Here is a 13,205-nt window from a genome sequence, read left to right on the forward strand (position 1 = left end):
CACTGAATATTCACGAGTTAAAAAAATAAATTTAACTTCTTGTTCCTATAACATTCCAAACAGGTGTTCTTGGTCAGCAGGTGGTGTTTCTCCATCTTAAAGCTCCACTCAACCCTGTGGTTCATGCTTTAGAATAAGAATCTCAGAATTCCCTGGAGGGCTTATTAAAATACAGATTGCTGACCACACTCCCAGAGTGTTCAATCCTGCAGGTTTGGGGTGGGTCCTGAGAATGTACATCTCTAACAAGTTCCCAGGTTATCCTGCTGCTGCTCTGGGGACCACACGTTGAGAACCATTCCTCTGCATTAACACAAGTAAAGAAGGCAACCTCCTCTTGACTTCCTTGGCATGGAAGTGGCACATGTCACTTCTACTCACCTATTGGTGGAACGCTTCACCTGGACCTCTTTAGATGCTAAGGTGAGTAATGTGGTCCCCAGAGCTGGATTCCCCCACACTAGACAGAAGAAGCAGTAATCTTGGTTTTTATCAACTAATCTGGGACACACCAAGCAGGTCCAAAGGCTGCATCCTTCTACAAAAACACCCTGAAAGCCCAAGGTCTGGCATCCACCACCACCTCTTTCAGTTTCCAACATCCTACTGGTGGTCCATGGAAGAGGAGAAATGCCTTTTCTTTCTCAGGACTACACCAAGACTCCTTGTTCAAGTCTTAGGTCCAGCTCAGATGCCACTTTCACAAAGACATCTTCCCTGATTGCATAGCCTTACTGTTCTCTTCTTGTGCTTTCTACCTCTTTTCAGATTTTCTAGTCAGTATAAACTGTGACACCCTCAAATGCACGACGCCCAGGGAAACAAGGTTGTGGTCAGAAGGTGGGCAACAAGATGCCAACACCAGTCTTGGGATTTGTATGTGCCTACGCTGGCCAGGTTTTGAGACACAGTCACCAACTGAGGCAATTTGGGGTGCTTTCATGGGACTGGCCAGCGCGGAGGCAGCGACAGATCCAGAGCTCTGCAGGCATCTTTAAGGAACCTGCACGAGATGGAGGTACGCGCGGCGGAGCGTTCACGGTGCCGGGGCGCCGTCGCACGTCTGCGACGTCATCACGTGCGGAGGGGCCGTCACGTGCCCGAGGCTCCGTCTGCGGCGGGAAGTGCCGTCAGGCGCGGGAGACGCCGTCGCGGCGGCATCCGGGGCTCGTGCGAGCTGTCCTCTTCGCCGCCAGGGGGCACGTCCGAGCCTCATGGCCGCCTCGCTGTCCCGCGTCAGTGTGGCGCCTGCAGCCTCGAGGCCCTCGGGCCTGAGCCGCCGCCTCCTGCTCCTGCTCCTGCCGCAGCTGCTGCTGCTGATCTCAGGTGAGGCGACGTCTGCTCCGCTCCGGGTTCTTCGAGGCCCGGACAGGCCCCGCGGCGCGCATCCGCAGCCATTTCTCCTCCACTGCCCCTCCCGGCATCTACCAGGGCGGTTCCAGGGGTCCCGAACTCCCACCTTCTCCACCCGCCGTCTCCTTCCTCAAGGCTGCCAGCCCTGCAGCCTCCTGGGAGCCAGCGGTGGTGGTGGTGGTGGGGGGACCCCAGCGTTTCCTCCCTGAGGTGTGAACGTATGAACCTCACGGCTGAGACCTGAACCATCCTCTTAAGCGTCCTCAGGCCTCTCACTCTCTACCCCTCCACCACAGGCTCTCTGATCTTCCCACGCAGCTGGGCACCGCTGGAGACCCGGCTCGGTGAGGCGGTCCGGGCCAAATTCGTGGACTCCATCCACTTAAACGAATAGTCGCAAATTCACCGTCTTCCCAGACTGCCCGTTCCTACCCAATGTGCCTCACTAGCAGCTCCTTCCTTCCCTCAGGAAACCCAGGCCATCAGGTGCTGTCTCCGTTGACTCCCTCCAGCCCCCAGAGGCGCCTCTGAACCTCACTATTCATCGCCACCCTCCCCGCTTTCTGTCGGAATCAGAGACAGGCCTCCAGTTCAAGGTCAGCCCTGCTCTGGACTCTGGATCTTCCCTGTGCTGCTCCTTCCGTCCTCCTCTCTCATAGTTCTTTATCCTCTCTCTTTCTGTCTGATTTATTTCTTCACTCTGTCTCTTCCCCTTGCTGCCTCACTATTTTGAGATTTCTCAAAGTAAGCCTTCACTTCATGTTTCCTTCCAGAGCTTCTTCACTTCTCACTTAATCCTTAGCCCGTTCCTGGGAGGTCTGTGCTCTTAGCCACCCTTGCTCTGTTTGTCTCTGACATATTGATGTTCCTTAAGGTGCTGTCTTGGTTCTGTCTTCACTGCTCCCTGGGTGAACTTACTTGCCGTGGGCGTTGAGCTGCCATTTATGTGATGCTGTCTCCCAAAGCAATGTGTCTGATATGCAGCCGCCTACTGGACATCTGAATGACCTAGAACTGTCTCAGCATCTTGGATTTGAAAGTTGAGGCTCTCTTCTTCCTACAAACTGGGTTCTCTTGCTCTGTCCTCTAAGTCAGCCAATAGTGGTCACGCTTCTCTAAAATCAGAAACTTGAGCGTCATCCTGGACTCAGCCATTTCCCTAAGTCCTACATCCAGCTCACCATGTCTCTTCTCACTGCTGCTTCCTTATTCAGACCTCCTCATTTCCTGCCTGGGTTCTGCAGAGCCTCTGGTGGGCTTACTGCTTTCAGTCTTGCCACCTCCCTATCTATTTTCCATACTGCCTTCACAATACAAGCTTGACCATTGCACACCTCCACTGGCCTCCTTCCTCCCAGAGGGTCTCACCCAGGCGGCTTGGCCTGGCTTATGAGGCTGCCTTCTAACCCTGACATCATTTCTTGCCATCACAGGCCTTGCCCTTTATCCTCTGGAGTCTCCCACCTACACCATGGTGTTTGTATCATAAAGAATGTCACTGTCACTTTTCATTTCTGTTTTACCTTGTCGTATTTAAGACCTGGCACAGTAACCCCTCTTCCCAGAAGCCTCTCTGTCTACCACTTCTGGACTTACCTGACACCTGTGGCCTGGTCCCTACATTGATCTCACCCAGGTGATTGTGTGTTTACTTATGTCTCCCCCGTTGGACAACGTGATTCTCAAGGGCAAATACAGGATGTATCTGTCTGACACATTTCTGTCCTCCCCTACCCCCAGCCTTGGGCTCCAGGCTGGAAATAGAGTGGGAGATTAGAAAATATTTGGTGAATGAATGAATTAACATATTAGTGAAAAGACACACCTCTTCACTGTCATCTTGTTATGACCTCTTCATCTCTGTCCCCTTTTTCTCCTCCAGGTTACAAAGGAGACAACACCAAACCAGGTGGGTTGGGTGAGCCATTGCTTCAGGAAAACCTCAGTTCCTGGGAGGGTATGTTCTGAAGAAGGTCACAGAGAGAGTGTTTTGAGGTCTGTAGAAGCAGAAGTTTTTTGGGGGAAGGGTCTATTTGTCAATCCTTGTTAATACCACACTGTTTTTGTTATTATGGCTTTGATGTGTCTTTTTTTGTATATATATATTTTTATTGAAGTATAGTCAATTTACTATGTGTCAGTTTCTAGTGTACAGCATACTGCTTCAGTCATACATGAACATATATGTATTCATTTTCATATTCTTTTTCATTATAAGTCACTACAAGATATTGAATATAGTTCCCTGTGCTATACAGTATGAACTTGTTCATCTATTTTATATATAATTGTAAGTATCTGCAAATCTCAAACTCCCAATCTATCCCTTCCCAGCCCCTTTCCCCCTGGTAACCATAAGTTTGTTTTCAATGTCTATAAGTCTGTTTCTGTTTTGTAAATAAGTTCAGTTGTCTTTTTTTTTAGATTCCACATGTAAGTGATATCATATGGTATTTTTCTTTCTCTTTCTGGCTTACTTCACTTAGAATGACAATCTCCAGGTCCATCCATGTTGCTGCAAATGGCATTATTTTATTCTTTTTTATGGCTGAGTTGTATTCCATTGTATAAATAAACCACAGCTTCTTTATCCAGTCATTTGTCGATAGATATTTAGGTGGTTTCCATGTCTTGGCTATTGTGTATAGTGCTGCTATGAACATTGGGGTGCATGTATCTTTTTGAATTAAGGTTCCCTTTGAATATATGCCCAGTAGTGGGATTGCTGGATCAAATGATGTCTATTTTTAGTCTTTTGAGGAATCTCCATACTGTTTTCCATAATGACTGCACCAAAACTACATTTCCACCAGCAGTGTAGGAGGGTTCCCTTTTCTCCACACCCTCTCCAGCATTTATCATTTGTGCACTTTTGAATGATGGCCATTCTGACTGGTGTGAGGTGATAAACTCATTGTAGTTTTGATTTGCATTTCTCTGATAATAAACGTGGTACTGAACATTTTTTCATGTGCCTATTGGCCATTTGTATGTCTTATTGGAAAATTACTTGTTTAGGTCTTCTGCCCATTTTTGGATTGGAGTTTTTTTTTTTTTATTATTAAGTTGTATGAGCTGTTTATATATCCTGGAAATTAAGCCCTTGTCAGTCTCATGTTTTGCAAATATTTTCTCCCATTCCACAGGTTGTCTTTGTGTTTTGCTTATGGTTTCCTTTGCTGTGAAAAAGATTGTAAGTTTAATTAGATCCTATTTGTTTATTTTTTTATTTTTTTAAACTTTTTTTATTGAGTTATAGTCATTTTACAATGTTGTGTCAAATTCCAGCGTAGAGCACAATTTTTCAGTTATACATGAACATACATACATTCATTGTCACATTCTCTTTCGCTGTGAGCTACCACAAGATCCTGTATATATTTACCTGTGCTACACAGTACAATCTTGTTTATCTATTCTACATTTTGAAATCCCAGTCTGTCCCTTACCAACCCCTGTCCCTCTGGCAACCACAAGTTTGTATTCTATGTCTATGAGTCTGTTTCTGTTTTGTATTTATGTTTTTTTTTTAGATTCCACATATGAGCAATCTCATATGGTATTTTTATTTCTCTTTCTGGCTTACTTCACTTAGAATGACATTCTCCAGAAACATCCATGTTGCCGCAAATGGCATGATGTTGTTGGTTTTTATGGCTGAATAGTATTCCATTGTGTAAATATACCACATCTTCTTTATCCAGTCATCTGTTGATGGACAATTAGGCTGTTTCCATGTCTTGGCTATTCCATTTGTTTATTTTTGCCTTTATTTCTATTGCTTGGGTAGATTGCCTTAGGAGAACATTGCTGAGATTTATGTCAGATAGTGTTTTGCCTGTGTTTTCTTCTAAGAGGTTTATAGTGTCTTGTCTTATGTTTAAGTCTTTAAGCCATTTTGAATTTATTTTTGTGTATGGTGTGAGGGAGTGTTCTAATTTCATGGATTTCCATGCAGCTGTCCAGTTGCCCAACCCCATTTGCTGAAGAGACTGTCTTTACTCCATTGTATGTTTTTGCCTCCTTTGTCAAAGATTAATTGACTGTAGGTCTGTGGGTTTATTTCTGGGCTCTCTGTTCTGCTCCATTGATCTATATGTCTGTTTTTGTACCAATTCCATGCTGTTTTGATTACTGTGGATCTGTAGTATTGTCTGAAGTCTGGAAGGGTTATTCCTCCAACTTCATTCTTTTTCTTCAGTATTGCTTTGACAATTCTGGGACTTTTGTGATTCCATGTAAATTTTAGGATTATTTGTTCTAGTTCTGTGAAAAATGTCCTGGGTAATTTGATAGGGATTGCATTAAATCTGTAGATTGCTTTGGATAGTATGGCCATTGTATGTATCTTAATATCTGTTAGGATAAGTGTCCCTTCTTTGCTCTACTTTCTCAAAGACTGAAGTATTCATGGAACTTTGTTTTTCTATTTTGCTTTTAGAGTAAGTTTATCAAATTTCTTAAAAATTCTAACTGGGAAAGTGAGTTTATAGATTAATTTTGGAAAAAATTACTTCTGAAATATTCTATTTAAAAGTAAAGAATCTTTCTCCATTTATGCTGATCATTTTCAGTGTCCTTTATTAGAGTTTAAAGTGCAGTACTGCAGAAATCTTGCATACTGTTGTATATGTTCATTACTTTGTACTTTTTAATTTTTAGCTATCAGAAATGTCTTATTTTGAATATAGTTGTGTTGTATTCAGATTGGTTGGAGGTAGAGAAATGTTACCGATTTTAAAAGTGAGTTGTTGAAGTATTACATATACACACAAAAGTGCACACATTATGTGTCCAGCTCAAGAAATTACCACACAATGAAGGCACCTGTGCAGTCTCCACCCAGGTCAGAAAGTAGAGCAGTACTGGCATCCAGAAACTCCCTTCCGCCCCCCCCCCAGTTACTTCCTTTGTCCTCCTCCCACGAAGTACCATTATTCCTGGCTTCTGTCAGTGTAATTTTTGGGGTCTGTTCCTTAGTGTTATGTGATGTTTGCTGAAGGTTTATGATATATAACTTTTATAAATAAGGATTTTCTTTCTGTTGCTCGTTTGCTAAGTTTTTTTGTTGTTGTTGTTTTAGTCATAAATATGTGCTGAATTTTTCAAATGCCTTTTTAGTGTGTGTGTGTCTATTGAGAAAAGCAGGCGATCTTTCTCTCCTTAGGGGGAAAAAAAACCTATTTATATGGCGAATATACCAAGAGCGCTTCCATTGTGGGACCTCCCTTGCACCCCTGGGACAATCTCTACATGATCATGGTGCATTATTTTTAAAAAATATACTGTTGGCTAATATTTTATTTACAATTTCTGCATCTATGTTCACGTTCATACAATTGTCCAACTTGATTGTTGGAACTACTTGCAAACTAATAGTGTGTAAGCTGTGAGAGGAGGGGTACCTCTCTCTGTGGGCTCCATGCTAGGGTTTTTTTTGTTTGTTTTGTTTTGTTTTCTGAATGGCCTATGAAAAGACTTCTGACACATAAGTCTGGAGCTTTTCTTAACCCTGAGTAGTGTGGGGACAGAGCCCTTTTGTATCTCAAGAGATGAAGCAAGCATTATAGCCTTGCAGCACCATGGCCTAGGGACTTACCGGACACAAGGAAATACATTTCTTGTCCTGGGGCTCCTTCTGTGCTTCTCCCTTGTTGTGAGGTTCTGTGCTGCTTGCTTCCTCTGTGTCTCAGTATCTCTCTCCTCCTCCTGTCATGTCTCTTTGTCTTGATGCTTTTTATTTCTGTCATTGTCATTTTCTGTCCAGCTCAGTGCCTTTGGGCAGGCCACTGGTCTTTTCTCACCCTCAGTCTCCCCTTCTTTGAAGTGGGAACAAACCCCCGGGTTACAGCCTTGTGCAAATTGCCCTGGAGGTATCTTGGTCTCTGTCATTCTTACCCTTCTCTGTGTGGCCACTGTATCTTCCTGGCATGCTTGTTCCTGAAGCTTGTGGCAAACCCTGGTGGTTGGAGAATTCGGACGTGACCCGCCATTGGCCCTGGGAAGTAAGCCTCCGAGTAGAAGATGAGCACGTGTGTGGAGGGGCCCTCATCGACCTCAGCTGGGTGGTGACTGCCGCCCACTGCATCCAAAGGTGAGTGTGGCCTGTGGAGACCCAGGGCTGCAATGGGCTCAGCCTAGCCTCCTGGTCTCCTCTGTGAAACAAGGTGGGAGTGGGGGCAGTGGAGAGGGTGGGAAGGGATGTCCAGGACAGGGAAGAATCATGCTTATGACTGAGCTGGGGCAGGACCCCCAAGCAACAAAGACTGTATCCTAACCAGGGCAACAGGAGAACCCAGCATACATGCCACCCCTCACACGCATGAGAACACACATGCATACTAACAGCTGCATGCCCAAATACACAACACACAGACCAGGCTGCTTGAACCAGTTTAGCTGATGAATGAGGAGGCAGCCATATCTCTGACCCCAGGGGCCCCCAGACTGGATGAGCAAGATGACATGAGCAGGGAAAATCAGGCAGGACTTCTGCTAAGGGGAGGGTCCTTGTCTGAGGTAGGAGCCTAGGGTTTGCTTGGGAACCTTATGTCTACCAGGTGGGGCTCTGTGTCTCCTGTAGCACCAAAGAGTACTCAGTGATTCTCGGCACCTCCAAGCTGAAGCCCAAGGACGCCATGAAGGCCCTCTCAATCCCCGTGAAGGACATCATTTTGCACCCCAAGTACTGGGGCCGGACCTTCATCATGGGCGATGTTGCCCTTCTCCAGCTTCACACTCCTGCCATCTTCAGCAAGTACGTGCAGCCCATCTGCCTCCCGGAACCCAGCTACAACTTGAAGGTTGGAACACAGTGCTGGGTGACTGGCTGGGGCCAGGTTAAACGGCGCTTCTCAGGTGAGCAGGGTGGGGTAGGGGTGAGATTTGGTACCCTAGAGGGTGCACTCCTTTCCTTCTGGGACCTTGCTGCTGAATTTCCGAATGGTGCCTCTCAGGAAGCTGTGGCTGTTACTGCTGGCCCTTGGTTCTTTGGATGTATTGGGTTTGCTCCTCATATGAGAAGCATTGTTATGGTTTACACCATTGCGTTTGCTGTAGGCACTTCATTCAGGCCCAGCAAAGCCTGGGCTGGGCATGATCATTTGCCTCTTACAAAAACTCAGAGTCAGGGATTCATAAATTCCTCATTCACTTATTTGTTCACCCGACAAACTTTTGATGTTCAAGCATCTGCCACATGCCAAACCCTTGACACTGGGAATGCATGCCCTGCCTGCAGGGCACTCATAACTGAGTGTGGGTGGGGACATAGGCTGACAAGGAAAGAGGCAAAAACTGTCAGGTGATCTTGAGAGCACGTCTGGGGGATCTGGGATGAGCTCTGGGCAAAGAGTCTGCCTGAGATGCCTGAAGGAGGAATGGGTGTCAGTTGGGGTGGCAGAGGTCACAGCTGGTGCAAAGCTCAGAGGCTGGAGAGAAGCAGCATGTGGTTGGGGTCTCGATTTCTAAGTGGTTGCTTTGAAACTTGAGTTATAGCCTGTTTGGTTCAGAAGCAAAAGTTTCCCAGAGAAAGGGATCCTGAAACAGAGCCTCTGAGGGTGAGGTGCTTGCCAGACATGGTCCACACTGCAGGGGTAAGGGCCAAGTGGCGGAGGGCATGGAGATGTGAAAGGGTGTAGCTGAGTCTCAAGGATGGAGGGGACAAGACCTTGGGAAGAGGCAGGGCTGAGTGGAGTGAGGATTCAGTTCTCACCCCACTGGGCTCCTCCACAGCCAACTCCACGCTGACGCCAGAGCTGCGGGAGGCTGAGGTGTTTATCATGGACAACAAGAGATGTGATCGGATTTACCGCAAGAATTCCCTCGTCCCCCGAATTGTCCCCCTTGTCCTGGGGGACATGATCTGTGCCACCAATTATGGAGAAAACATGTGCTATGTGAGTTTCTGGGAGGTTCTGGCAGCTCTCCTTTGGTTGGGATGACTCCCGGTAGGGGGCCAGTTCCCTGGGGAGGGGTTTGCTGGGCCTTCTCTTTGTCATCATTACCAGGCAGTGCTCCCATTTTCCTTCCCAGTGACTTTGATTTTGCTTGATATTCTGGGATGGGGTCCTCAACTGAGGAGTGAAGGAAGACTCCAGGTAGTGAGATCCTTAAGAAATGAAAAAAGCTTCCAAGCAGAACTCAGAGGGTGGGCATTCTGGGTCCCCCAATTCCCTGGGTCCTAGCTAGGCCCACAGCCTCCATCAGTCCTCTCTCTTTGCATAGGGGGATTCTGGGGGTCCACTGGCTTGCGAAGTCGAGGGCAGATGGATTCTGGCTGGGGTGTTGTCCTGGGAAAAGGCCTGCGCCAAAGTACGTAATCCAGATGTGTACACCCGTGTCACCAAATACAGCAAATGGATCAAGAAGCAAATAAGCAACGGGGTTCTCTCTGGACCCCGCACCTCTCCCTGGCTCCTACTCATGTCTTGGCTGCTGCAGCCCCTAATGGACCCCTGATCTCCCCTCTCCCTTCTTCTCCATGCTTTGCCTCTGCTGGATCAACCTTGATCTCTGGCCAGATCAAGGTTAGACCAAGGTCATGATTCTGTTTTCAACAAGAGTCAAAGTTGGGAAAGAGTGGCCCCTGGGAGACTGGGTCTTGCTTTAGCCTCCTAGTGAGGAGGGATATGGTGGATGACTAGGCCTTGGTTGACCAGGAGAAGGGAAGTGTGGCCTAGAAGTGCTCTGGAATTGGGGACCAGAACAGTAGGGATTAAATGTGTGCAAATATGTGCTGGCTCTGTTCTCTTTTCTGGGTGGCCCTGTGGGCTGGGGGTCAGTGGGAGGGCCGAGCATCCTGAAATTAATTCTGCCAGGAGACTCATCAGAGTGGGGGCTGATAGTTTTTGCTGTAGTGCTTGGGCTGGGGCATAGGGAAAGGGCCTGAGCCTGAGGCCTCGGTTTCCTCAAGTGTAAAGTGGTTGTTCTGTGGGGAGCAGTTGAGACACACCCCGTAGGTGACAGAAGGAAGGACCGACACATACTGCTCCAAAATCAGCTTGCTTTTTTTTTTTAAATGGCATTTAAAACTGATTACCGAAGTATTGCATGTTGACTTTCTAAATTTTTAAAAATTAAAAACAATTACAAATATCTGAATACATTTTTGTCGTGATTTACTTAAAAAATTCAGAGATACATGTTAAGACTCCCTCTTGCTCATTCACCCCCACCATTCATACTGCCCCCCTTCCCAGGAATAATCATTGTTAGCATCCTTAAATAATTCATCTTTGATGTTTTTAAGTAAATGGGATCTTATATATATATATTATTAATAATCTACATTTAAAAAAGTATGTGCCTTGAAAACCTTTCTGTGCCAGTACCTAGAGCTCTTCATAATTTTGCATTACTGCATGTGTTCTGTATGCATGTAATGTATGTTATTTAAGTAGCACCAGTTTTGAGGCTGTTTCTGACTTGTCAGCATTGCCGCAGTGCTTCCGTGACCGTATCCTTGCATGCTGGGCGGGAGGACACATTCTGAAGCATTTCTGCAGCTGTCTTCCTAGGAGTGGGGTCAGGGGAGGATCATCAAAGGAAACACACATTTAATAATTTTGGATGAATACTATCCAATTTACCCCTCCCCAAAGCTGAACAAGTTTACATTCACACCTATAGCATATGAGAAGGAATTTCTCCTTTTTAAGCTTGAAATGGATATTACTAATCTTCAAAAATTTTGCCCATTCAATGGTGGAAAGCTATATAATTGTTGTTTTAATTTGCATTTTCTTGATTGGAAAAATGTGTTTTCGTGTGTTTACTGAAAAAAAAGGTGTACTTTTTCTCTAGTAAATCCTCTGTTCATACACTTTGCCTACTTTAAAAATTAGGTTGCTTATCTTTTTCTCATGAAGGTCTTTATCTTTTTTGAATATTAAGTTTTTGTCAGTTTTACAAATACGTTCTCCAGTTGTTGTCACTTTTCTTTTAGAAATATGTGGAATTGATGGGAATTTTCCCCTAAGGACTTTTTAAAATTATTATTGAGTGAAATCAGTCAGTCTTTTTTTTAATGGATTTTGTGACTTGTTTGACATGGCCTTCTCCATGTCCAGATCATAGAGCTATCTTCACATTTTTCTTTTAATATTTTGATAAATTGATTTTTTATGTGTAACTATAACCCATTTGAAATTTCTGTTTATGTATAGTGTGAGGTGGGGATCTAACTCTATTTCCAGCTGGAGAACCAACTTGGTTGACAGTATTTCTTGTAGAGTCCATCCTTTTTGTGCTGATTTGAATGTCCACATTTGTAATAACAAAATCCTGGTATATTCATGGATATGTTTTTGAAACCTAAGTTATTTCCCCATTGATCTTTTTGTCTGTCCCTGTTTCAGTCAGCTTTATGCTATGTTTTGTTAAATGATAGCAAAATCTCTCCTCTTCTTGAAAAAAAAAAGCCCAATCTGCAAAGTTTGTCTTCCATGTAGACTTTAGAATCAGTTTCAGTTTTCATTAAAAATATGATTGGTATTTTAATTGAAATTAAATACACAGACTAGTTTGCGGAGAGCTGTCATTTTTACCTAATGTTGAGTTCCTAACCAGGAATATGGTATATGTCTCCGTTCATTCAGCTTTTCTATTCATGGATGTCTGGAAAAGTACTGAGTTTATTTCTAAATGTTTTACAAATTTTGGTTATCTTTGTTTTGGATAATGTTTTTTCCCATTACACTTTTTCTAATTGTACCTGTAGGTATTTTAAAGCTGTTGATAGGTTTTTTAATAATAGTGATCATGTTTCCTGATCATCTTGCAAAACTGTCTTACTAAGTTAATAGTTTTTCAGTTGATTCTCTTGGCTTGTTTTTTGGTAATCAAATCATCTCAAATGGTGACAGCTACCTCTTGTCCTTTTTGAAAGTAACACCGTTTATTTCTTTTGTTATCTCATTGCCGGAGACCCCAGCATAATAGGAGATAGTAGTGATAATGTGGGAGCACGTGTGCCAACTCTGACTTCATTCTTTCATCCATTCCACAGATATTTATTGGGAATCTCCTCTGTGCCAGGCACTGTTCCTGGTCCCTGGTGACACAGTAGTGAACTGTTAAGATGATTATATGGTTATTCTTGTTTAATTTGTTGACTAGATCTCCATAGATTTCTTAGGTAAATCCTGTAATACACTGTAAACTCAGTTGCTAGCATTTTGTTTAGAATTTTTGTCCCAATGTTGAATTGGCCTACAATTTTCCTTTTTGTTCAAGTTCTATGTCACTGCTATCCTAGCCTCTTCTAACAGGAGTGGCTTCTCCTTCTTCTCTATTAAAAATTGTATCACAATATGGATTTAATTACTTCTGCATTTTAGAATTACTGAGTTTTTCTTTGTGCCTAGTACTTGGTCAGTTTTAGTGAATATTTCATGTGTATTGGAAATGAAAGTGTGTATTCTGAAACAGAGTTCTAGCTATAACTGATTGGATCAAGCTGTGTTCATTGTGTTACTCAAATCCTCTCAACACTTCAAATATTCTGTGCCTATATATGCCATTAATTCCTGAGAGGTTTACCATGAGAATTAAGACTTTGTCTGTTTATTTCTGCAGTTCTAACAATTCTTGCTTTATGTTTGAAAGCTGTGTTGTTAGGAGTACAAGGTTCTTGCCTACTGTGCCATCTTGGTGGGTTATACCCTATCAGTGTAAAATACGCCTGTTGTCCCATTTCATATCGTTTGTTTTTTCAAAGATCCAGATCATAGAGTTCATTCCTAGCTCTGCGGTCCTAATTGTTTAGGATATAGTTTTATATTTTTGTACATGTTTCCTACAGATTTTCCTTGGGTTTATTTTGTACCTTTATAGTTTCTTACTTTGAGCAT

The 13,205-nt window shown here is 44.0% G+C and overlaps 1 protein-coding gene across 1 annotated transcript; it reads left to right on the top strand.

The window, feature by feature from the left end:
- Positions 1-284: 284 nt before the first annotated feature.
- Positions 285-10,442, top strand: LOC105072949 (serine protease 45). Its single transcript, XM_074345035.1, has 7 exons — positions 285-423; positions 769-1,326; positions 1,823-1,949; positions 3,236-7,447; positions 7,937-8,211; positions 9,088-9,251; positions 9,580-10,442. The coding sequence occupies exons 4-7, from the start codon at positions 7,284-7,286 to the stop codon at positions 9,811-9,813; spliced, it is 837 nt and encodes a 278-aa protein (XP_074201136.1). The 5' UTR covers positions 285-423; positions 769-1,326; positions 1,823-1,949; positions 3,236-7,283; the 3' UTR covers positions 9,814-10,442.
- Positions 10,443-13,205: the final 2,763 nt, after the last annotated feature.

This window comes from Camelus bactrianus, chromosome 17, assembly GCF_048773025.1.
Source record: "Camelus bactrianus isolate YW-2024 breed Bactrian camel chromosome 17, ASM4877302v1, whole genome shotgun sequence".
Taxonomy (NCBI): domain Eukaryota; kingdom Metazoa; phylum Chordata; class Mammalia; order Artiodactyla; family Camelidae; genus Camelus; species Camelus bactrianus.